At 47.0% G+C, this 26,250-nt stretch overlaps 1 protein-coding gene across 3 annotated transcripts in view; it reads right to left on the minus strand.

The window, feature by feature from the left end:
• CORO2A (coronin 2A) overlaps positions 1 to 26,250 on the minus strand; it is a 69,151-nt gene that overhangs the window by 13,794 nt on the left and 29,107 nt on the right. For all 3 annotated transcript variants that reach the window (XM_054520351.2, XM_009244684.4, XM_054520350.2), the window contains exon 2: positions 19,513 to 19,713. In XM_054520351.2, coding sequence (XP_054376326.1) covers positions 19,513 to 19,713 — 201 coding nt within the window. The remainder of the gene's footprint in view (positions 1 to 19,512; positions 19,714 to 26,250) is intronic.

Below are 26,250 nucleotides of genomic sequence, written 5' to 3' on the forward strand. Positions count from 1 at the left end.
ATATAAGGGACAGAGCTGGGTGTGAATCTAGGCCTTACTTCTTATTCCCTGTGTGATCCTGGGGGAGTTACTTCACTTCTCTGAGCTCTGGTGTCCTCCTCAGTAAAAGGGAGAAATCACAGGTATTTCACAGGTTGGTGTGAGGATTATGGGAGAGGAGGTATGGCACAGTGCCTAGCACATGGCAGATGTTCAATAAAAGGGCATTTCCCCTCACACACTGCTGGCGGGCACGTAAAATGGTGCAGCTCTTTTGGAAAATAGTCTGGCAGTTCCTCAAAAGGTTAAACGGTTCCCACATGACCCAGTAATTCCACTCCTAGGTCTATCCCCACGGAAAATGAAAAGATAAGTCCACAAGAAACTGTTTCACCTAATCCCAGCACTTTGGGAGGCCAAGGTGGGTGGATCACCTGAGGTCAGGAGTTTGAGACCAGCCTGGCCAACATGGTGAAACCCTGTCTCTACTAAAAATACAAAAATTAGCCAGGCGTGGTAGCGTGCACCTGTACTCCCAGCTACTCAGGAGGCTGAGGTAGAAGAATCACTTGAACCTGGGAGGCAGAGGTTGCAGTGAGCTGTGATTGCGCCATTGCACTCCAGCCTGGGTGACAAGAGTGAAACTATGTCTCAGAAAAAAAAAAAAAAGAAAAGAAATTGGTTCACCAATGTTCACAACAATATTCTTCATAATATCAAAAAGTGGAAACAACCCAAATGCCCGTCAAGTGAAGAATGGACATACAAAATGCAGTATATTCATGCAGCGGAATACTACTGTCCCCAAAAAGAGGAATGAAGTACTGGTCCCTGCTACAGCGTGGATGAACCTCGAAAACACTAGAAGAAGAGGCCAGGCACAAAAGGCCACACGTTGTGTGATTCCACTTAGATGTCGTTCCAGATGTGGTTTCATTGCCTGAGCACATTAATGCATCCCCCTGGTACCTGGTATCTGGAACCCTAAGTAATGCATATGAAAAATGCAGAATACATTCATGGAGACAGAAGGCAGATTCCGGTTGCCTCAGGCTTGGGAGAAGGGCCAATAGGGGGTGACTGCTAATGAGTGAGGGGTGTCTTCTTGGAGTGATAAAATGATTTTGAAATTAGGTAGTGGTGACAGTTTATTCACAGTATATTCACAACCTTATGAATATACTAAGATCCACTGAACTATACACCTTAAAATGGCGAATTTTCCAACATGGCAACATGACAAAACCCCGTCTCTACAAAAAATCAAAAAATTAGGCCTGGCGTGGTGGCTCACGGCTGTAATCCCAGCATTTTGGGAGGCCAAGATGGGTGGATCACCTGATGTCAGGAGTTTGAGACCAGCCTGGTCAATATGGTGAAACCCCATCTCTACTAAAAATACAAAATTAGCCGGGCGTGGTGGCACATGCCTGTAATCCAAGCTACTTGGGAGGCTGAGGCAGGAGAATCACTCGAACCCGGGAGGCGGAGGTTGCGGTGAGCTGAGATCATGCCACTGCGTTCCAGCCTGGGCAATAGAGTGAGACTCCGTCTCAAAAATAAATAAATAAATAAATAAATAAATAAATAAATAAATAGCCAGGCATGGTGTTGCACGCCTGTAGTTCCAGCTACTTGGGAGGCTGAGGTGGGAGGATTGCTTGAGCCTGGGAGGTCGAGGCTGCAGTGAGCTATGATTGTGCCACTGCCCTCCAGCCTGGGCAATAGAATGGGACCCTGTCTCAAATAAAAAACAAAAAACAAAACACGGTGAATTTTCTGGTATGTGAATTCTATCACAATTACATAGAAAGGGCATTTCCCTCGTTTTCCCCTTTCCTAATGAGAATTCCTGTATAGGTGCTGGGAAGGACATATAGGTCCCCCAGCCCATGCCATGCAGCCCTGAAGCTATTTCCAACTCCACCAACAGACCTGGATTTCTTGGGGTCATAGAGAAACCACACCAGTTCAGTCACAGAACCTTGGACTGGCAGTGACCAATCTGCTCATTTTGCACATCACATTGCATGGCCCTGGCAGAACAGGGACCAGGACCCAGGCCCTCGGCCTCCCACATCCACCATCTAGTCCCAGGTTCTTGAGCCACCCACCAGAATGCTCCCCCAGCCATTTTTATATCTAAGTGAAAGAGACAGATGAGAAGAAAACTGGCCAACATCCATCCATCCCACAAATATTCCCGAGGTGCCCAGGGGACAGGTACTGTTGGAGGGGCTGATTGCAAGGTGAACACTCAACATACTCCTTTGACTTTGCAGAATAAATAGTCTGGGATTTTTTCTAGAGGGACTTTCAAGAACAGGGTGGACTCAGGGAACACACAACCTTCTCTTCTTCCATCACCTCCCCATCTGTGTAGAGACCACTGTACTTTTTTTTTTTTTAAGAGACAGGGTCTCACTCTGTTGCCCAGGCTGAAGTGCAGTGGTGCAATCACGATTCACGTAGCCTCGAACTCGGGGTAAGACAATCTTCCCACCTCACCCTCCCAAGTTCCAAGCTATAACTGCAGGCATGTGCCACCAAGCTCAGCTAATTTTTAAAATTATTTGTAGAGATGGGGTCTTGCTATGTTGCCCATGCTGGTCTCGAACTCCTGGGCTCAAACAATCTTCCCAACTTGCCCTCCTAAAGTGAGAGATTACAGGCATGGGCCACCATGCCTGGCCTATGCATGCATTTTAGTAGCTCTGCAAACAGAGGAGGTGGTCCTGTGCCTCCCTCTGGAAATACTCTGGCTAATCCAGCTCTCTCCCCTCAGGAAAAAGTGATCAGACACCTCCCCCTAGAATGGATCCCCTACTGGAGGGGACAACGCTATAAAGGACATTATTTAACAAATCTGAACAAGAACGGTAGATTAAAGTATTATTGCAACATTAAATTTATAGAAGTTGATAATGTACTGCAGTAATGTAAGAGAATATTTGTATTTTTAGGAAACACAGAAGTATTTAGGGATGAAGGGCTAAGATGGATGTAACTTACCCTCAAACAGTTCTGAAAACAAAAAATTATACACACACCTACACATTCAGAGGGAGAAAGAGAACCAAAAAAAAAGGAAAGAATGTGGACTTGTGTCCTTTGTTTGTGATGTGCATGGAGGTAGGTGAAAGTTTTCTTTCTTTCAAGTGGTCTCTGCCTCTTCCACAGCAGGACAGGGAAGAGAGGGGCATGCTTCCTGCCCTGTCCTGGCAGGGCGGTACCTGGAGCTAGGGTCTTAGAAGGACACTGCACCCACAGGCCCTGGCCCAGGTCTCCATGGGACCAACCGCTTAAGCCACTGACCTTTTTTTTTTTTTTTTTTTGACATGGAGTCTCGTCTTGTTGCTCAGGCTGGGGTGCAGTGGTGAGATCTCGGCTCACTGCAACCTCCACCTTCCAGGTTCAAGCAATTCTCCCTGCCTCAGCCTCCTGAGTAGCTGGGATTACAGGTGCGCGCCACCACACCCAGCTAATTTTTGTATTTTTTAGTAGAGACGGGGTTTCGCCATGTTGGCCAGGCTGGTCTTGAACTCCTGACCTCAGGTGATCTGCCTGCCTTGGCCTCCCAAAATGCTGGGATTATAGGCTTGAGCCACTGCGCCCAGCTGCCAATGACCTCCTGCTTAGCCTCCAGGACATCGTGTACACAGTCCTCAAGGTGAGTTTTCGAAAATTAAAACCTGAGCATGTTGTGCACCTGCTCACATTTTGCAAGCCTCTTTCTCCTCATCTATAAAATGTGAATGAATAATCATTTCTTCCTTGCAGGATTGTTGAGAGTTAAATGAGATACTATGCATGAAGAGCCCAACAGTCAGGTGTTACTGTAAGTGCTCAGTAACAGAAGCTATTATTATATGTATATGTATGTATATTTGTATGTCAAAACTGAGAAAAAAAACTAAAAGGAATGAGCCAAAATGTTAATCATGGTTATATCTAGATGGTGGAATAAATGGCTGGCTTTAAATTAATCTTTGTCTTATTTTTTAGCTATGTAAGTTTTGCAATTAAAAAAGGTGTTTAAAAACAAAAATACAGATTTTCTGAAAAAATGGGTCCATCCAGGATTAGCCAAAAACTTCTGTTATAAAACTGTAGCTCTTGAAGGGCTCTAGAGACCAGGAATGGAGCCCACAGCTGCACTGTCTTATCCTGCACCTGTGGCAGGCATCGCGAATGGATCCCAGCACCCTCTCTCGGACCTCAGACTTGGGGAAACCCAGCATGGAGTAGGGGCTTGCCCAGGGTCACTGCAAAGGTGAGGGGCAGAGCTGGGCTTGAGCCCAGGCCTCTGGTCCCCCAAGTGTGAGCCTGGTGCTGTACTTCCTGTGCTCTGAGGGAGCACCAGTGCTCTGTGAGTCCATGCCTTGGCCTCCTTCCTGCACACAGCCTTTCCTTTCTCTTGAATCATTTCCTGGGTCGAAGGCCATGAGCAGTACCGCGTCTTTGGCTATGGGGCACTGATTGCTCTCAGGGCCTTTATCTCTAGACTCTGGCCCAGGGCCATGCCCCAATTTCTGCAGTGCGGTTTCTCAAGAAAAGCCAGAAGAGCCGATAGTCAGTCTGCCCTCGGGCTGACGGGAGGCAAAGTGCCCAGGAGCCCCATTCAGACACACACCTCCCACCTCCCACAGACTCAGGGAAGGCGCCTTAGGGTTGGGCGTGGCTCAGAGGGCCTAGCCCTAGACAGCTTCTCTTCCTTCTCCGCCTTCTCTTCCTTCTCAGCCTTTTCTTCCTTCTCAGCTGATGAGGGAAGGCTGCCCGCTCACACCCCAGCCCACCCCCCCCTCCCCTCCACCCCACCTCCCCTGCCCTGCCCTGCCCTGGGCTGGCAGATTGCTCTGCTTCTAAAAGGTTTTACGCTGAGGACCACAGGCAGGAGTGGACATTAGCCAGCCTGGTGGGCTATTGACTGAGCTGCTAAAAGCCTGTCAGGGACATTTATCATCAGGAGGCCATTTCCACCTTCTGCCCATTAGGCCAGCACTCAGCCAGAAACAGGCTTCTGATGGATGGGGTGTACAAGCTCTAAATCAGGGGAGACACGCCTGCTCCCCTCGCAGACCCCACAGAACCCTGGTTTGGGCCACTCTGCCTGGAGAGGCATCACCTCCAAGTCTCCAAGAGGCTGCCCTGGGGCAGAGGGGGAAGACAGGACAGAAGGACCCAGGAGGAGTCAGGCGGGTGGGGGACCAGATTGGGGGCTCTCTAGGGCTGACCTCCGTTGCCAGAAAGGGAGAGGTTGTGAGGCTACTGTCACGACCCTCAGCAGTCAAGGGAGCAGCTGTTCCTACAACAGCATCATAGTCACGGCCTCAAATGAGCATCCCAACAGCTCAGGGTGGAGACTGGCAGGCAGGGGTGGCAGGACGGGCAGAGGGAAGACACACAGCGTAGCAGAGGTGAAGTGGGCAGGCAGACCCTGGCTTCCAGGGGTGGAATCCCTGCCACATCCCTTACCACGGTGCAGCCTTGGGCAAGTGACCTCAGTTCTCTATGCCTCAGTTTCCTTATCTACGAAATGACAACAGTAGCAGCACCTCATTCACAGTAAAGCACTGAAGACAGTGCCCAGTACTTGCTAAGTACTCAGTACATTAGCCAGGAGAAGCTCATCACAGCTCATTACCATTACCCAGTTTCATTGTTGCTCGGTATGTTTCAGGGGCCAGGGGATATACTCACTGGGCGGGGGACAAACTGTTCTGCAGGGGGACTCCCATCCTTTCCTACATAGCAGTGGCTCCAGGCATGCCCTCCACGAATGAACTAGTGGCTTGATTGTTTTCCTACTGGTGAACGCAGGCAGATGGATCAGACATGTTCCCATGTCTACAAGAAATAGGTTTTTAAATGCTTTTTGGCTGGGCACAGTGGCTCATGTCTGTAATTCCAGCACTTTGGGAGTCTAAGGCAGATTACTTGAGGCCAGGAGTTCAAGAGCAGCCTGGGCAACAGGTCCCATCTCTACAAAAATTACAAAAATTACAAAAATTAGTCCGGTGTAGGGATGCACACTTGTGGTCCCAGCTACTCGGAGGGCTGAGGCAGGAGGATCACTTGAGCCTGGGAGGTCCAGCCTACAGTGAGCCATGATCATGCCACTGCACTCCAGCCTGGGCAACAGAGTGAGATCCTGTCTCGAAGAAAAAAAAAAAAAAGCTTTTCTTTAGAAACCATAATCTAGGGAGTCATATATGTGCCAGGCCCAGTGCCAGCTGCGTTGCTCATAATATTTGATTTACCTCCCAACCACCCCAGGACGTAGTACAAGAATTCCCCATTTACAAGTGCAGAGGCTGAGGCTCAGAGAGGTTGACAATCATGTACTAAGGACAGCAGAGCCAGGATTGGGAATGTTTCCTCTTATGGCCTGGTCTGCTCTTGCTGTCCTCACACCATGGTTATCATTATCATCATACAGGCCTTTCACTGAGGAACATACTATGTGCCAGACGCATGCAGATGATGGCAGAGATGCGGTACTCACAATCCTGGGCTATAGGAGCCATCTGCCTTACAGAGGAGGCAGGAAGGAATATACTTTGGGCTCAGAGGAGAGGCACACAAGAGACCTGGGGGATGAACCAGAGAAGGCTCCCTGGAGGAGGAGGACTTTAAATCGGGCCTTAAAGAGAGGGAGACTTTGACCAGGCCAGGTGGAGGGGAGGAATCTCAAGTCAGAAAGGCAGGGCCACAGGTAGGTTTTAAGTGGGAGGAGGCTGAAGCAGCCAGCGGGCACGGTAGGCTGGAGGACAGGGCAAGAGAGGAGGCTGAGCAAGAGGGGTGAGGCTGAGGGCATGGAGTCTACTCACCCTGCCCAGGGTGCAGGGCTGGACCCAATAGAGAGATGGACAAATGGATAGGTGAGCCATGTCCTGACTGGAGAGGGTGAGATGTGGGACCAGGGACCGCCCAGAGGAGGCTGGGATTGAGCAGAGGGAGAGATGAGAGGAGCATTTCTTGACCCTAGGAATGGCAGCACTTCTAAAATGCACAGCACATTCCCACGATTTAGGGCAGAGCATCCTTCATCACCCCTCTCCTTATGAGCACCCAGATAAGCCTGTGGAGGGTTTACTGTAGAATCCAACATCCAGGGATGAAAGCAGTGAACCACAGCTGGTGTCCCCACTTGGTCACCTGTGGGGACAGGGAGCTCACTTCCTCCCGAGGTAGTTCATCCTACTTTCAGACCTTGTGAATTCGGAGGAAATGTTTCCTACTTCGAGACCAGTGTGGCCTCCAGGTGGCCCCTGCTTCCCCTCACTTCCCACTTCTGGTCCTGGTGTTGTCCTTTGGGGACCTACAGACACATCCGGGCCCTCTGTCGCAGGCCAGCTCCTTGGATATTTGAGGACAGAGGACCCATTCCTTGAGTATGTTCTTGTCCAGGCTGAACAAACCCCTAGAACTGGAAGAGACTTCCAAAACGCCAGACTAGCCCACACCCTGCCTTTCTAGAAGGGGAATTTGTATGGAGGGAACAGATATGTGCTATGGAAGGCTCTGAGGTTCCAAACAGTTGGCTAGGACAGGGCACAGAGGGCTTTGATGAGAGAGGCAGAACCTTATCTGCAGGCAGCAGGGAGTCCTGGGAGGCATCTGAGCAGCGGAGTGATGTGGACACACATCGGCTTGAGAAGGGTCAGGCTGGCCTTGGTTTTTTGTTTGTTTGTTTTTTGAGACAGAGTATTGCTCTTTCGCCCAGGCTGGAGTGCAATGGTACGATCTTGGTTTACTGCAACCTCTGTCACCCAGGTTCAAGTGATTCTCCTGCCTCAGCCTCCCAGGTAGCTGCAACTACAGGCATGTGTCACCACGCCCAGCTGATTTTTTATTTTTGGTAGAGACAGGGTTTTGCTATGTTGGCCAGGCTAGTCTCGAACGCCTGACCTCAAGTGATCTCCTGCCTTGGCCTCCCAAAGTGCCAGGATTACAGGTGTGAGCCACCATGCTGGCTAAGGCTGGCCTTTAAGAGCATGGCAGTGAAGTGCCCCTCTCCACTCTCCCAGGCACCTGAAGGCCACGGTGTCCATTAGGCCCTCAGGGCCATGTCCCCTCTGGCCTGTCTACTCCCAGCAGGGTTCCAGGGCTGACCCCCAGGGGCTCTGCCTGCCCTTGCTTTCATTCCTCCCCACCTTCCACACCTCACAGCAAAGTCCACCTTCTTCACCCCCTCCCTGGAGTGACTCTGTGGCAGGCTGGGCCCCAGGCTCAGGAGCACAGTCCTGGCCTCTCCCCAGCCTTCCTCTGCTGCCTTTGTTCCAAGTACAGTCCCTGGTTGCCAAGGCTGCAGGTTGCGAAACTCACCTCCAGCCTCCCTCTAACCAGCTCACCCTGGGTCACAACAGGCAAGAGGGAGGGACCCTGCTTGCAGTGTCACTCCCTTTGGGACATCTGAAACTGCCTGGGGCAGCCCGGCCCCTCTGAGAAGGACTTCCTGGACGCTGTGGCAAGGCCAGACATCTCCCAATCTCAATGCAATTTATGTACTTAATTAAATCATTAGCTAGCTTGTCCCTTCCTCGTTCTCACATCACTCACCTACTGATACCTCTCTGTGCCTGGCACAGAATGTAATCCTGGTAACGAGTAGGAGCTGATGCAAATCAGCGCCAAACCTCAGGAGCTGCATGTCGGTGAAGTGAGAGCAAGGCCCTGAGGCCACACCCAGGTCTGGCCTCCCATTCGTGTCCTGGACACACTGCACAGGGTCCTCTGGGAAGTCATCTTCCTGAGCCTCAGTGACCTCATCTGTGCAATGGGGCAAGATCCCCTATAAATGGGGCTAATGTTCATTATGTATCAACATAATCACTCCAACCTTGGTTACAACATAATAAAGAGCCTCTAAGACCTGTCTGTGCAAGTAAGTGCTATGGAATGGTGCCCACACAGTAGTAATGGATGCGGTTACTTAATAACAAACATATTGGCCAGGTGTGGTGGCTCATGCCTGTTATCTCAGCACTTTGGGAGGCTGAGGCAGGAGGATCCCTTGAGCCTAAGAGTTTGAGACCAGCCTGGGCAACATAGCGAGACCCCATCTCTACTTACAATAAGAAAAAATTAAAAAGAAACATTAATCAAATGCAAGATGTGGACCCCATCTGGACTTTGAGGCAAACAAACCACAAGCAAAGTGGCATGTATGAGGCAACCAGGGACCATTAACATGAATTAGGAATCAGGTGACACAAGAGTTATTATTAATGTGATCTTGGCATTATGGTTATGTCAGAAAATGTCCCTGGTTTTAGAATTGCATACTGACATGTGGTAGGGGGCTGGGGGCGGGGGGCAGAGGTTGAAATGACAAAATGTCTAGGATTTGCTTTAAAATACTTCAGGGAAAAGGGATGAGTGAAGCAAGAGGGAAAACTTGATAATTCTAGAATCTGGGCTGAAGAAAGTTCATCATATTATTTTTATCTACTTTTGTGCTTGAGATTTTTCCATAACTATGAACATGAGCTAGATTAGAGCCTTGCTATTGAAAATGCAATTGGCAAACAAGTAGATTGGTATCACCTGGGAAGAGGGGAGTCAGATTTAGCAAGTAAAATACAGGATGCCCAGTAAAATTCAAATTGCAGATAAACAACTAATATTTTAGCATAAGGAGGTCCCATGCAATATTTTACTTACACTAAAAATTTGTAAAAATAAATTGACAGTTTCTTCTAAAGATAAACATGCAACTACCTTATGACTCAGCAACCGCACTCCTGGCCCTTTATGCCACAGAAATGGAGACTTACTTGTATTCACCCAAAAATATGTACACAAATGTTTGTAACAGCTTAATTTGTAATAGCCCCAAACTCAAAACAACCCACTGGCTTTCAGTGAGTGAATGGTTATATAAACTGTAGTGCATCCATACCATAGAATACTATTCAGCAGTAAGAAAGAACAGAGGCAGGAGTGGTGGCTCACGCCTGTAATCCTGACACTTTGGGAGGCCGAGGCAAGAGGATCACTTGAGCTCAGGAGTTTGAGACCAGCCTGGGCAACATCATGAGACCTTGTCTCTATTAAAAAAAAAAAAAAAAAGAGGTCAGGCAAGGTGGTTCATGCCTGTAATCCCAGCTCTTTGGGAGGCTGAGGCAGGCATTAACTGAGGTCAGGAGTTTGAGACCAGCCTGGCCAACATAGCAAAACCCCATCTCTACTAAAAATATAAAAATTAGCTAGGTGTGGTGGTGTGTGCCTGTAGTCCCAGTTACTTGGGAGGCTGAGGCAGGAGAATTGCTTGAACCCAGGAGGTGGAGGTTTCAGTGAGCTGATATCATGCCATTGCATTCCAGCCTGGGCGACAGAGTGAGACTCCGTCTCAAAAAAAATAATAAAAATAAATAAATAAATAAAAATTAAAAAAAGAAAGAAGGAACACACAATTGGGGCCAAGTGCAGTGGCTCATACCTGTAATTCCAGAAGTTTAGGAGGCTGGGGTGGGTGGATCACTTAAGCCCAGGGGTTCAAGACCAACCTGGGCAACACAGCAAAACCTCACCTCTACATAAAAAATATACAAAAATTAGCTGGGTGTGATGGCATGCACCTGTAGTCTCAGCTATTCAGGAGGCTGACGTAAGAGGATTGCTTGAGTCCAGGAAGCGGAGGCTTCAGGGCTGCAGTGAGATATGATCATGCCACTGCATTCCAGCCTGGGTGAAAGAGCCAGAGCTTGTCTCAAAAAAAAACACACACACAAAAAAACACACAAAAAAGATCAATACTCAATATACGCAAAAACCCAACTGAACTGCGAGAGAATTACGCTGAGTAAAAAAGCCAAGCTGAAAAGGTTACATATTGTATGATTCCATTTATGTAACATTTCTAAAACGGGAAAAATATAGAAACGGAGAGCAGGTTAATTGTCGTCTGGGGTTAAGGAGGGAATGGGGGTGGAGGGAACAGATCTTTGTGATGATGGAATGTTCTGTATCTTGACTGTAGTGATGCCAATATCACAACAGTATGCTGTACCGTGTACTGTAGTCTTATAAGATGTTACCACTGGAAGAAACAGGCTAAAGGATACACAGAATTGCACTGTACTATTTCTTATAACTGCTTGTGAATCTACTATGATGTCAAAATAAAACTTTTAATTAAAAAGAAAAAAGCAAAAATAACGATTTGTTGTTTATCTGAAAGTCAAATTAAACTGGGCACCCTGTATTTAATCTGAAAGTCAAATTAAACTGGGCATCTCTGGGAGCTTGTTGGAGATGCAGATTCCCTGGCCCCACTTCAGACCCACTACATCAGAATCTGTGTTGTAACACTAAAGTGTGAGGAGCTCTGATTAGTGGCTCCTGGGTGTGTTAGTCCATTTTGCATTGCTATATAGGAATATGTGAGGCTGGGTATTTATAAAGAAAAGAGGTTTGTCTGGCTCACAGTTCTGCAGCCGGCAAAGAAGCCTGGCACCAGCATCTGCTTCTGGTAAGGACTGCAGGGAGCTTCCAATCATGCAGACAATGAAGAGGGGATCAGGTGTGCCGCAGGCCGCGGAGAGGTGTCCCAGACTCTTTTCAACAATCAGATCTCAGGTGAACTCATTATCACACGGAGGGCATCAAGCCATTTATGAGCTGCCCCCCATGACCCAAACACCTCCCATCAGGCCCCACCTCCAACACTGGGGATCACATTTCCACATGAAAATTGGAGGGGACAAGCATCCAAACTGTATCACAGCTCCTGTTGGGTCTGGATTCCTAGGAGTCTGTGATGATAGCGATTAACACGTATCTTTGAGCTATTTATGACATTTCAAAAAGCCCAAAGAGAATCACACATTTTACCTAGGATCAGGCTGTGCAGGACAAGTGAGTTTCTTTTTTTCTTTCTTTCTTTTTCTTTTTTTTTTGAGACAGAGTCTCCCACTGTTGCCTGTGCTGGATGGAGTGCAGTGGCGCGATCTTGACTCACTGCAACCTCCACCTCCTAGGTTCAAGCAATTCTCCTGCCTCAGCCTCCTGAATAGTTGGGATTACAGGTGGCTGCCACCACGCCCAACTAATTTTTCGTATTTTTAGTAGACACAGGGTTTCACCCTGTTGGCCAGGCTGGTCTCAAACTCCTGACCTCATGATCTGCCTGCCTCGGCCTCCCAAAGTGCTGAGATTGCAGGTGTTAGCCACAGCACCCGGCTGACAAGTGTTTCAACCCTCCAGTGGCTTCCCACTGGACTCAGGATACAGCCCAGGCTCCTGCCTGGGCTTATGATGCCTTCGCAGTCCAGGCCCTACTCCCCAATCTGACCTCACCTCCTCCCGCCACTCTGTGGTCACAGCACATGTGTCCATGTGCTGACAATGCACAGACACACCAAACCCATTCCCACTCGGGGCCTTTGCATGTTCTATTTGTTCTGCCAGCACTGACAATGCACAGACACACCAAACCCATTCCCACTCGGGGCCTTTGCATGTTCTATTTGTTCTGCCAGCACTGACAATGCACAGACACACCAAGCCCATTCCCACTCGGGACCTTTGCATGTTCTATTTGTTCTGCCAGCACTGACAATGCACAGACACACCAAACCCATTCCCACTCGGGGCCTTTGCATGTTCTATTTGTTCTGCCAGCACTGACAATGCACAGACACACCAAACCCATTCCCACTCGGGGCCTTTGCATGTTCTATTTGTTCTGCCAGCACTGACAATGCACAGACACACCAAACCCATTCCCACTCGGGGCCTTTGCATGTTCTATTTGTTCTGCCAGCATACTCTCCCTCTAGAGCCTCAAGTGGCTCTTGGCTGAAAGGTCACCTTCCCAGGAATGCCTTCCCAGACTATCCTGCCTAAACTAGGTCCCCTCTCCCAACCCACGTCACACTCTATCACATCACACCAATTTATTTTCTTTATATCAGTTGTTAGTACCCATTTACACTGAGCAGTTCATGCAAGTTAGAAACAGTGACAGTTCTGAGAGTTTGAGTAATAAAAGGAAAAACCAACTAATTATTGAATTAATTAAGAATGCAGTTTGTTTGGTGGACATAATCTTTTACAAGCATGCAAAGCTTGGAAGAAACAAGTAGCAAAATGGGCCATCTATAGGGGTCCTTCCCATTTTGACCTTTTTATGTCTTTCTACAAATTCCATTTTGCACTTGTCCCTCCCTAGCTTGAAACATTCTCTTTCTCTTTAGGATACAGGTCACATGCCTCACTCCAGCATTCAAGATTCTGCTCAGCTGGCCCCAGTCCACTTCCTTAGGGTACTCCCCTTCTTCTCCTTCACAGATTATTTGTTCTGGCCAGACAGCTGCTCTCTGCATTGCTTCCTGAACATTCTATATACAGTTGCACCTCCATGCCTTTGCTTGTGCCCTTCCCTTTGCCATTTATGCCCTCCGTATTTATTTGGATGAACAACCATGAGATAATTTGTGGAGTCAATGAAAATTTATGAGCAACAATTATGCACCCAACTATATTAGGAGGTACTAGCAGAAAAGCACAAATGACTCTAATTCAAAGTAGTCAGGGCATGGTTCTAAGGAAAAAATAGGCTTGGAATATGTCCTAAAAAAAAGAGAATGCTGTGGGAATTTGAGGGAGGAAGTAAAAGTGTCTATCCATGAATATAGTAAATATTTCCATTTATTGAGATCATCTTTATTAGTCTTTTAACAATGTTCTATCATTTTCCTTCTAAGCGTTGCTTGTTTATTCCTAGGTATCCAATCTTCTTTTATTCTATTGCAAATGTTTAATTATATCATCAAAATATTCCCAGTATGTACAAATGCAATTCATTTTTGTGTTCTGATTCTTGTATCCACTACCTTCTAAATACTCTTTTTTTTTAAATAATTTGACTACATGTTCTTTTGGGTTCTATGTAGACAATTATATATGTAAATAATAGCAGTTTTATTTCTTCCTTTTCCATCCTAACACTTTCAACTTTTCTTTTGCTATTTTTCTTTTTTTGAGACGGAATTTTGCTCTGTCACCCAGGCTGGAGTGCAATGGCGCGATCTCGGCTCACTGCAACCTCCGCCTCCTGGGTTCAAGCAATTCTCCCGCCTCTGGGATTGCAGGCATGCCACCACCATGCCCGGCTAATTTTTTTATTTTTAGTAGAGACAGGGTTTCATCATGTTGGCCAGGCTGGTCTCAAACTCCTGACCTCAGATGATCCACCCACCTTGGCCTCCCAAAGTGCTGAGATTACAGGCATGAGCCACTGCACCCGGCCTGTTTTGCTGTTTTTCTTTTGTCTTTTCTTTAAGGGAAATTTTTATTGCTCAATGTTTAGTAGTTAAGAGGACTATTCAGGCTTTCTGTTTCTACTTGAATCAGTATTGACAAGTTACATTTTTCTAGTCTTACTGTGCAGGCCATGACCTTTTATCTTATTCCTGATTTTATTTTATTTTGTTTATTTATTTTGAGACAGGGTGTCGCTTTGTCACCTAGGCTGGAGTGCAGTGGCACGTTCATGGCTCATGGCAGCCCCGAACTCCTGGGCTCAAGGCAGCCTCCTGCCTCAGCCTTCTGAGTAGCTGGGACTACAGGCATGCTCCACTACACCTGGTTAATTTTTGCATTTTTTGTAGAGATGGGGTTTCGCTATGCTGCTGGTCTCGAACTCCTGGGCTCAAGAGATCCGCCCACCTTGGCCTCTCAAAGTGCTGGGCCCATAGGTGTGAGCCACCCTGCCTGGCCTATAGATGCTTCTAACATTTCCCCTTTATGAATGATACTTGCACTATTTAACAAATAAGTCAAGTTAATAGCATGAATAATGTGACAAACTGACATCATGTGTCCCATGATGTAATGACCTAAAAGTGATATACCACCACTCATGCAATATTCTTGCCAAAAATACATAAATGATTCTAATCATGAGGAAACAATTTGGTAAGATCAAATTTAGAAACATTCTACTGAACAACTGACCTTTACTCCTGAAAAATGTTAATATCATGAAATAAGGAAGACCAAGAGATGACAACTAATGCGTGGTCCTGAATTGGATTCTAAATCAGAAAAAAAAGCTATTATAAAGGTCATTATTGGGACAACTAATGTAATTTGAATTTGGGTTGTATATTATAACTAGCATTGTATCAATGTTAAATTTCTAGGATGTGGTTATATAAGAGAATATTCTTATTCTTAGAAGATACAGACTGAAGTACAATATTTGGGGGTAAAGGTCATCTCTATAACTTTTTCTCTTTTTTTGTTTTTTTGAGACGGAGTTTTGCTCTGTCACCCAGGCTGGAGTGCAGTGGCACAATCTCGGCTCACTGCAACCTCTGCCTCCTGGGTTCAAGTGATTCTCCTGCCTCAGATTTATGAGTAGCTGGGATTACAGGCACCCGCTACCATACCTGGCTAATTGTTTGTATTTTTAGTAGAGACGGGGTTTCACCATGTTGGCCAGGCTGATGTCGAACTCCTGACTTCAAGTGATCTGCCCATCTGGGCCTGCCAAAGTGCTGGGATTACAGGCGTGAGCCAGCGCATCCAGCCGATAACTTTTTTTTTTTTTAAGAGATGGGGTCTTACTCTGTCACCCAGGCTGGAGTGCAGTGGTGCTTTCATAGCTACTGCAACCTCAAATTCCTGGGCTCAAGCAATTCTCCTGCTTCAGCCTCTCGTGTAGCTGGGACGAGTGTGTACCACTGTGCCTAGCTAACTAAAAAGTAATTTTTTTAAGAGATGGGGTCTTGCTATACTGCCCAGGCTACGTGTCTGTAACTTCTCTGTTTCCAAACATACACACACACACACACACACACACACACACACAGGCAAAATGTTAAAACCGGTAAACCAGGTGAAGGTTAATCAGGAATCAGTTCAATTTTATTTGCAAATCTTCTGTAGGCTTGAAATTGCTTCAAGATAAAAAGGTTTTAAAATGCTGTTTGCTATAGGTCAGTGAAATTCTCTCTTATCCTTCATTTGCTGATTTTCTTTTTGTTGCTGCTGAGTTTTTCTCATGGCTGGGTATTAGGCTTTATCAAACACTTTTTCTCCATCTATGAACATGATCATATGGTTTTTCCTCTTTCACTTGCTAATATGATTTACCTTTATAGATTTACTAATATTAAATCACCTTTAGTTTCTGGAATAAATCCAACTTGGTCAGAATGTATCTTTTGTTATTTACTGTAATTTGCTAGTAATTTGGCATCCATCTTCATGAGTGAGATTGATCAATATTTTTTTCTTTCTTATTCTGTCCTCCTTGTCTAGTTTTGGTATCAAGGTTGCAGTGGCCTCACAGAATGAGGAAAGAAGTTGTTCATCTTTTTTATTCGTGGAAATGTTTGTAAAAGATTAGAATCTGTTCCTTGAAAGTTTTGTAGGATTTGCCTGTAAAACCACCTAGGCCTGGAGTCTTTCTTACGTGTTTGTGTATATATATATTTTACATATATATATATATATGTAAAATGTAAGAAACACGCAAAAAGTGTAAAGAATGAAAATTATCAGCTAAACAAATTACTGGAAAATAAATTACCCATAATTGCTACCCTCCCAGGCCAAGACACGAACCATTACTAGCACATAGGAGGTCTCCCATGAGATGCTTTCCATTCGTAACCCTCTCCATCCCCCAGGGGTAACTGCTATTCTGTTTTTCATGGTAGTCTCTTCTTTGTTTTTCTTTAAAATTTTACTATGTAATTATGCAACTGTTGAAGTATGGTTTAGTGTAGGCTGTTTTTAATTTAAGGTTAATTAAATGATATAGTTTAAAGTTTTTTTGGCTTATTTCACTCAACTTTATCTTTTTGACTCAACCATGTTGTTGTATATAACTACACTTTATTCCTTTTCATGGTTTTGTATATTCACTAGTATGGATATGCCATAATTTATTTATGAAATTCTTGGACATACAGGTTTTCCTAGTTTTGCAATAATACGAACAATGCTACTATGCACATTCTCATGCTTCTGTTCTGGTGCACAGAGCACCAGTGGTGCACACTGCGTGGTATAAACCTATGGGTGGTATTTCTGGGTCACAGGTGTATGCATTTTCTTCTTTCCAAAACAGGTGTGCCAGTTTACACTCCCATCAGAAGTGTCTGATAGTTTACACAACTCTGTATACTTGCTGTCATTTACTAGTGTTAGACATTTTTGACAATCTAATGTGTAGTGGTATTGCACTGGTTTACTAATGAGGTTGAGTAGTTTTTCAAATGCTTATTAGCCATTTGGATTTTCTTTGCTATGAAGTGTTGGTTAAGTGTTTTGTGGATTTTTCGGTACCTTTTATACATTCAAGAAATGAGTCTTTTGTCATGTTTATTATATCCTTTTCCACTCTACAGCTTGCCTTTCCTTTTGCTATTTTCTTTAAGGGAAATATTTATTGCTCAATATTTTTTTTTTTTTTGAAATGGAGTCTGGCTCTGTCACCCAGGCTAGAGTGCAGTGGCATGATCTCAGTTCACTGCAACCTCTGCCTCCTGCATTCAAGTGATTCTCCTGCCTCAGCCTCCCGAGTAGCTGGGATTACAGGTGCCCACCACTGTGCCTGGCTAATTTTTGTATTTTTAGTAGAGATGGGGTTTCACCATGTTGGTTAGGCTGGTCTCGAACTCCTGACCTCATGATCCACCCACCTCAGCCTCCCAATGTGCTGGGATTAAAGGCATGAGCCACCACGCCTGGCCTATTGTTCAATTTTTAAAGTACTTAAAGTACTATTCCTTTAAAGGACTATTCAGGCTTTCTATTTCTACATGAATCAGTATTGACAAGTTATATTTTTTAAGGAGTTTGCCCATATTGTTAATGTCCTCAAATTTATTGGCATACAGTTGCCTGTATTAGTTCTTATTAGATTTCAAAGCTCTGCTGTGATATTGTTTTTCTCATTCCTGATGCTTTTTGTACCCTTTCTCTTTTATTGTTGGCCAGTCTCTGCAGGGGCCTATCACCCTTTTCTAAAAACAAACTGTTGGCCCTTTTGATCTTCTCTAATGTATGCTTATATTCTCTTTCATTGATTTCTGCTTTTTATTATCTCCATCCTCAAACTTTCTTTGGGTTTATTCCGCTACTCTTTGTTTGACTTTTTTTTTTTTTTTTTTGAGACAGGGTCTCACTCTGTTGCCCAGGCTGGAGTACAGTGTTGCAATCATGGCTCACAACCTCCCTGGGCTCAGGTGATCTCACTTCAGCCTCCAGAGTAGCTGGGACCACAGGCAAATGCCTCCATGCCCAGCTAATTTTTGTATTTTTTGTATAGATGGGGTTTCACCATGTTGCCCAGGCTGGTCTCAAACTCTTGGGCTCAAGTAATCCTCTGGCATTGGCCTTGGCCTTCCAAAGTGCTGGGATAACAGGTGTGAGCCACTGTACCTGGCTCTAACTTCTCAGATGGAATGTTTAAGTCATTAATTTTTAGCCTTTCTTCTTTTCTAATATAAGCATTAGTGCTATAGATTTCCCTTGAAGCCCCACTTACCCTACATCTCGTAAGTTTTGTGATATATTTCATTTTATCAGTTCCAAGGATTTTTAAATTTCCATTTTGATTTTGTTTATGGCCTATAAATTATTTAGAAATATGTTTTTAAGTTTCCAAATGAATGGGAATTTAAGATTTATCTTTTGTTATTGATTTCTAACTCAATTGCATTGTGTTCAGGAAACCTGTTCTATGAGATTCTAATCTGTATGATCTTTTAACTTCTGAAGTCCTCTAGGGGTCTAAGTCTGCTATTTGTTGTTTCAACTGACTCTCACTCATGGTGGTGTACATGCTTTGTGATCTTTGTGAATTCATATTTCCCTATGTTTAATCTGTGGGGATCCTGTCCACATTGTGGATGCTTTCCTCTGGAGAGGCTTCACGTCAGTTTCTGCTGTGAGCCAGTGGCACTACTAACCTGGGATCCCTCTAGCCCCTTCAGGTGTTCTGCCTTAAGGTAGAGACTCAGGGTTGGCATCCTGAATGGACCTGCTATTAGGTTGATCTATGTGAAACTGTTGCTTTTTTGGGGTCAAAACCAGTTGAATATCCACAATTTTATATGGTCCAACCTATGCTAGCAACACTTGCCCTCAGGACAAGCCTGTTCTTCCTGCTTGCTTACTGTTTGCCTCTCCTAGCTAGTTTTGACTCAATGTTTGTTTCCCTTTTTTTGGTGGGGAAGGTGGCTTTGGAGACTTTCCCAATTTCCTGTAATCCCAGTAAAGCACTAAAAAATTATATTTTATTCAGGAGGAAATTAATTCACAGAATTATTTTGCAGAGAAGAGGAGAGTTGCTAGGAGTAACTAGGCCAACTGCTAGAGGCTAAAATTCAGGACAGGTGTATTTTTCCCAGTGAGGAAACCAAGGCTCAAAGAGATGAAATGACTTACTCAAGGTCACACAGCTAGTAATGGGCAGGGCTAGGACTTTCTAGAAACCCAGGCTCTTTCCACTTTCCCTCTGTCCTGCCCTGCCTCCAGAGAGCTATTTGGGCCTGGAGGTGTCCTTACCTGGTGCAGGGGGATGACGAGGAAGGCCCCTCCACCAGCACACTCAGTCACAACTGCAATGAAGTGGGGGTTCACGGCACAGAAGTGGTTGTCGTGAACGCTGCGGGTGATAGGCACGGAGTCGTAGCAGTTCTCCTTGCTGGCTGGTTTGCCAAAGACATGACGGAACTTTGAGCTCCGGTACTGGGGGTGCCATGACATCTGCAGGAGACAAATGGGACAAAGGGTATGAGGCTCACTGCCCTGATCATGGGACACATGGAGCTCTCATCTTAAGAGTACATAAGAGGGTACGAGCAGGACAGTGGTCAGTTCAACGTGGACAGTGATGCACTGTGAAGGGCGACCAAGTGAAAAGACTAATTACAGTTATTTCTATAGACCTGGTGAGACAAGACGGGACGAAGTATAGCTATCACTGACCTGCTTGCTGATGTGTTAAGGCTTTTCATCCCTTTGAGTGTGAATATAAAAAGGCAGAAGAACCATAGAGAGAATCCACCACATTGACCCCCATCTGCCGTCTCACCAGACAGCCCAGCACGCTCAGCCCAACTAAGTAGGTACCAATGTGCTCTCTGGAGCCAGCCTGCCTGGGTTTCAATCCCAGCTCTGTCTCTTATCAGCTGGATGGCAAGTGACTTAACCTCTGGAGTCTCGGTTTCTCCATCTGTAAAATGAGGTAACAAAAGTATCTGTCTCAGCTAGGCATGGCAGCTCATGCCTGTAATCCCAGCATTTTGGAAGGCCAAGGCAGGAGGACTGATTGAGCCCAGGAGTTCAAAACTAGCCTGGGCAACACAGCAAGACCCTGTCTCTAAAAAAAAAATGAAAGAGAGAGAGATTGAAAAAAGTATCTGTCTCATAGCCTTGTCATAAGGATTAAGTTAGATGGTGTATTTAGACCCCTTGGTGCATGGCAGATACAACAGTGGCTGTGATACAACAGTGGCAATCACAGCCACTAGTATCATCTAGTCATCTTCAGCTTGCTTTGCTCCTCGTTCAGCCTTATATTGTTCACTCAGTATTTACTGAGCATCACTGTGTGTCTAGGCCCTGTGCCAGGTACCAGGGAGTTTGGAAACAGTAGGCCTGAGCCCAGCCTTTACAGGAGTGAAGTGTCCTCTGGGTGAGGCTACTAGGAGAGTCTGGGCCACTGGGACTGACTGCACTATGGGTAAGAACAGAGATTCGCACATGACAGTCAGGGAGGGCTTCTCAGAGGAAGTGACAACTAAGCTGTGACTTGGAGGATGAGTAGGAGTTGGTCGTGTAGGCAGGATGAGGGAGAGCTGGGGGAAGGTGTCTTAGGCAGATAGAACAGTTTGGGGGAACCACATGTGGTTTAATAAGATTATCAAAGAGAAATTAAAAAGAAGAAAACACACAGACACACACACACACACACACGCACACACGTACACACACACACCATGTATATTGGGTAATGTGAATGAAGAGAATACAAGCCAGAGGGGCAAGGAGAGCCAGATCACGAGTGGCCTGTGAGAGGGTCTAGGCCTCTTTCATGGCCAAACCCATACCAATAATACCAGGGGGCCTCCTCTTGGCCAGAGGGACCGTTCTGAATACCAAGCCCTCACCACCTCATCCCCACCTCATATCACCGTTTATTTATTATTATTTTTGAGGAAGGACCTCGCTCTGTCACCCATGCTGGAGTGCAGTGGTGTGATCATAGCTCGCTGTAGCCTCAAACTCCTGACCTCAAGGATCCTCCTGCCTCAGCCTCCCAAGTAGCTAGGACTACAGGTACATGCCACCATACCTGGCTAATTAAAAAAATTTTTTTTCTTGCCATGTTGCCCAGGCTGGTCTCAGCCTCCTGATCTCAAGCAATTCTCCTGTAGCTGCCTCTCAAAGGTTGGGATTAAAAGCGTGAGCCACTGCCCCTGGCCTCACATCACCCTCTGATGCTGCCCATTCATTGCTGCCGTACAGGATCAAGGCCAGATCCTTTGGCTTGGCATTCAAGGCCTCTGGCTGGGTCTCATTCCATATTCCAAGATTCTTTTCTTCTAGCTCATCTAAACGGCACCTTCCAGCTTCCCCAGCACCTGCTCTTGCATCTCCAGCCCTCTGGCTCTTCGCCCTTCCCTCTCCTGCTGCTTGGCTTGCCATTCCCATGCCCCCACCTCCCGTTCCCATCTCCACAAATCCAAATCTGCCCCTTCCCTAGCTCCCAAGCCACTTCTTCCAGAGAGTCCTCCTTGATATCCCAAGTAGCAGAGATCTTGCTCTCCTCTGTTCCCTGACAGCCACCTCTCCCCTTGCCTTTAGCCCTTGACACTGTCTACCCTGATTTGGGGTTCAGGGTCAGTTCTCATTTTCTCTGCTGGCTTGGAGCTTCCTCAGAGAAGGCTCTGCTCCAGGAGTGTCTAGCACAGTGTCTATCCCCCTTGGGCCCCCACCTTCCCCATTTGTGGGAAGGCAGGTTTGGCTGGGCCTACACTGGTCAAGACAAAGAAGGTGCTCACCCAGCCCACACGGCTGACCCATGAGGTTCTTCTCTGTGCTCAGTTCCTCAGAACGAGATTACACTGTGTAACCTCAGGCAACTCACAGCGATCAGGGCATGACCTCTGAGGCAAGCCCTTTAGACAGCACCAGGTACCACGTCAACCTTCCTGACCCCTGGGGCAAGCCCTTTAGAAGCACCAGGTAGCATGTCAATCTTGCAGGGGCTTGTGTATCCCGTAAAGCTCAGAAATTCCAACTCTCCTTTCAGGAGGTTTGCCCTAAACCCCGGCTGCATTTGCCAGAGCTACGGGAAGCTGCACAGAATGTAGGGACGGACTGACTAATTAATGCCCATGTGATTCCAGAAAGGATTTAAGAAGACTCACAAAAATAGAACACAAGATAGAAGGAAATGAAAAAGCTACAAGAGAAAAAATGGGGACACAAGGAAAATGCAGGTAAAAAGAGATCACCTGAAATGCGGGAGGAGTTAAGCTAGGTGTGCTGCCAGGTCCACCACACAGAGGAGGTAGAACTCAGATTTGGGTCTGAGCTTGCTAGTGGCCAATTCAACAAGGAAAACAGAATCAGAAAGGGATTTATTTGGTGTCTATAAGATAAAAGCCACAAGTTGCTAAGGAGCAGCACATCTTTTCTCTATAGTGAGTTTTGAGAGAAATGGGTACTGGGGGTCTGCTTGGAAAGGAACAACAAGGACAAATGACCTCCCTAGGGTCTTGGCAACTTGGTGGCAGTGGAGGAGCCACCTTGGGCCTGGGCTCGGGTGGGAAAGCAAGGAGCAAATCAGCAGGCTCCGCTCCAGGCCCCCCCACGCCTGCCTCACCTTGAGCAACTGCTGGGGGTGGTGCGAGTGCACCTGTCTGTGGCAGCTGGTGATGATCACCAGACGTCCCATTGCTCCCCTCATGTCCAGGCCCCTTCCAGTCAGGCAGCCATAGCACACATCACTGCCTCCTATGACCCATTAGCCAGTGGATCATGGGAGGCACAGTGATGTGTGTCACTTCCAGCCCAAAGCACATGAGACCTGCCTGTGACCCTCTAGGACTCTTGTCCTTGGCTGAAGGGATGAGAAGGGTGCATGTTTCAGATGGTGAATCTATAAGGTAGTTGGTCCCTCAGGAACCATGCGTAGCAGAGCACTTTCTTCTACTGACATACAGTGCAACAGAGAAATACACTTGTAGAGTGAACCACGAGATAAGGGGTTATTTGTCATGGAGGACAGCGACTCATCCTGACTCATATAGCCTATGCAAGTCCGGCCCATGGAGATGGCAAGTGGCTGCCTGTGCTTGGTGTGGCCACAGAGAAGGAGGCAGGACCCAGATCATCTCAGGTACCCGGACTCTGAGGGCAGTGGGGAGCTACTGGAGAAATTAAGGCAGGGGAGAGGCGGGGCACGGTGGCTCACACCTGTAATCCCAGCACTTTGGGAGGCTGAGGCGGGTGGATCACTTGAGGTCAGGAGTTCGAGACCAGCCTGGCCAACATGGTGAAACCCCGTCTCTACTGAAAATACAAAAATTAGCCGGGTGTGGTGGCACCTGCCTGTAGTCCCAGCCACTCTGGAGGCTGAGGCAGGAGAATCACTTGAACCCAGGAGGTGGAGGTTGCAGTGAGCCAAGATCGCACCACTGCACTTCATCTTAGGGAACAGAGTGATACCCTGTCTCAAAAATAATTAATCATAATTCTAATAAATAAAGCAGGGGAGATAGAGGACCGGATTTAATTTTCAGATTTTCCTCTGATTACTGAGCAGAGGAAAGGTTAGAGCAGGTAAGAGACAATGGTCACCTGGGCTGAAGTAGGGCAGTGAAGTGGGTGGGATGGCGGGGAGAGGATGTTACTAAATACCAAGGAGGTGGGATCAACCAAATGTGGTGCCTGAGTGCATGTGGCGGGCCTGGGGTAGTCGCTGAAATTGCCATGACCTTACATTAACAACAGCCCTGACCCCTTCCGGACCCTCTGAGCTGTCTCCCTCCACAGCCTGTCTGTGCACCTGTAGGGGGTACCTGGGGTCTGGCCCAACTCCTGAGAGCCACTCCCCATCCAGGAGGAGTGAGGAGGCCGTGAGAGGCCTGGGCAACACCTACCCTGGAGCTCACAGTCACCTCTGTGGCAATAAGAAGTCATGGTTTTTGAGTGCTTACAAGCTGCCAGGTGCCATTCCAAATGCTTTCCATGCATGAATAGAGCAAGTGGGTGCTACCTTGCTCCCCCGTTCAGATGTAGGTGTTGAGGCCAGTAACCAGGTCACACAGCTAGTGAACAGCAGGCCTGGGGGCTGCACTCAGCTGTCTCAAGCCTGTAGCTTTTGAGCCTGCAGCTCCAGGTCCTCACAGACAATACCCATGATGACAATAGCTCTTTCAGACCCATCACAGCCCTGGATCTCACCTCTGTCCCTAAGAGGAACTGTCATGATCATGATCACTCCCACTCTACAGAGAAGGAAAATGAGGCCCAGGAAGCTAGACAGACCCCTCTGGAAAGGCTCCCCACTTCCCCACGGATGAAGCCAGCTGACAGTAAAGGAGCGTGAACATCAGTGCCCTTCTGTCCGCCCCCCAATCCTCTCCCCACTGTAACTCTAATTTGCACTGCTAAGATTCTTCCAGACCTGCTGTCATGAAGGGAAATTACACAAGTAGGGGGTGGGGCAGCCGCTAGCAAGGCCAGCTACCTCTCCCTTTGTATGTGGTATGGAAGTGTATGTGCATATGCATGGGTGAAGCTTGTGCATGCATGCTGGCCTGTGTGCGTACTGTGTGTGCACAAGAACTGCATTCATCAGGAAGTTCATGAGCGCCTGTGTCGTTTTGTGGGTGTGCAAGAACGTGTGCATCCCTTTGGATGTTTAACTGAGGCTGTGTATAGACACATGCATGAGCGCATGCGTGTATCAGTGCATGCATGACTTTAGTGACTCAGCAATTCAGAGAACAGGAGTTTCATTTTCCCTACAAGCAGGCACTTGCCCACAAGTGAGTACTGTAGTGGGCCCTTCGCCCACAGGCTGGGCCAGAACAGCCGATTCGAGCCAGGTCTATCCCAGGCCATTCGTCTTATCCTGCCCCATTCCATCTGGCTGGGCCCACATCAAAGCCACAGCAGGCATTCTCAGGTGTGGCACTCTGGGACAGCCTGCTGGGGCACAAGGCGGGAGGTGGCATCCACTCTGCTGCTGCGATCCCATGCAGGCTTGGTGGGCCTGATGCCATGGGATCAGGCTCCGGGGCATGTGAATTCCCCACTCCCAAAAAGGATTTAGTCATCTCTGGGTTTTGCATCGCACTGAGTTTATTTCTTTTTTTTTTTCTTTGAGACGGAGCTCTGTTGCCCAGGCTGGAGTGTGCAGTGGTGCTATCTCGGCTCACTGCAACCTCTGCCTCCCGGGTTCAAGCGATTCTCCTGCCTCAGCCTCCAGAGTAGCTGGGATTACAGGCGCATGCCACTGTGCCCCACTAATTTTTCTATTTTTAGTAGAGACAGGGTTTTGCTAAGTTGCCCAGGCTGGTCACAAACTCCTGACCTCAGGTGATCCGCCTACCTTGGCCTCCCAAAGTGCTGAGATTACAGGCTTGAGCCATTGTGCCTGGCCTTGAGTTTATTTCTTAACACCTGAGAGTGGCTCACAACTCTCCTGCAAGGTAGGTGGGGATTATTTTCCCCATTTGATGATGGGAAAACTGGGGTGCAAGGGAAGTGACTAGACTAAAGTCATGTTATGATGAGCAGTGCAGGTGGGAAGTAGTCCGAGGACTAATTGAGAGACCCCTCTTCCTGCTATGCAATATGCTCCTTTCTTGACATACATGCGGGGGTGTGTGTGTGTGTGTGTGTGTGTGTGTGTGTGTGTGTGTGAGAGAGAGAGAGAGAGAAAGAGACAGAGAGAGTTTCCTGCCTGTTCCAAAGGCCACGAGAGAGAGACAGAGAGAGACACAGAGAGATAAAGAGACAGAGAGTTTCCTGCCTGTTGCAAAGGCCCCGAGAGAGAGAGAGACAGAGAGACAGAGAGACAGACAGAGAGAGAAAGAGACAGAGAGAGTTTCCTGCCTGTTCCAAAGGCCCCGAGAGAGAGAGAGAGAGAGAGAGAGAGACAGAGAGAGAAAGAGACAGAGAGAGTTTCCTGCCTGTTCCAAAGGCCCCTCTTCCTTACCCAGCCCTAAACTCATTGCAGGACAAGGGTTAGCTGCAGGGTGGCTGAAACTGAACCCAAACTGG

This window comes from Pongo abelii, chromosome 13, assembly GCF_028885655.2.
Source record: "Pongo abelii isolate AG06213 chromosome 13, NHGRI_mPonAbe1-v2.0_pri, whole genome shotgun sequence".
NCBI lineage: Eukaryota > Metazoa > Chordata > Mammalia > Primates > Hominidae > Pongo > Pongo abelii.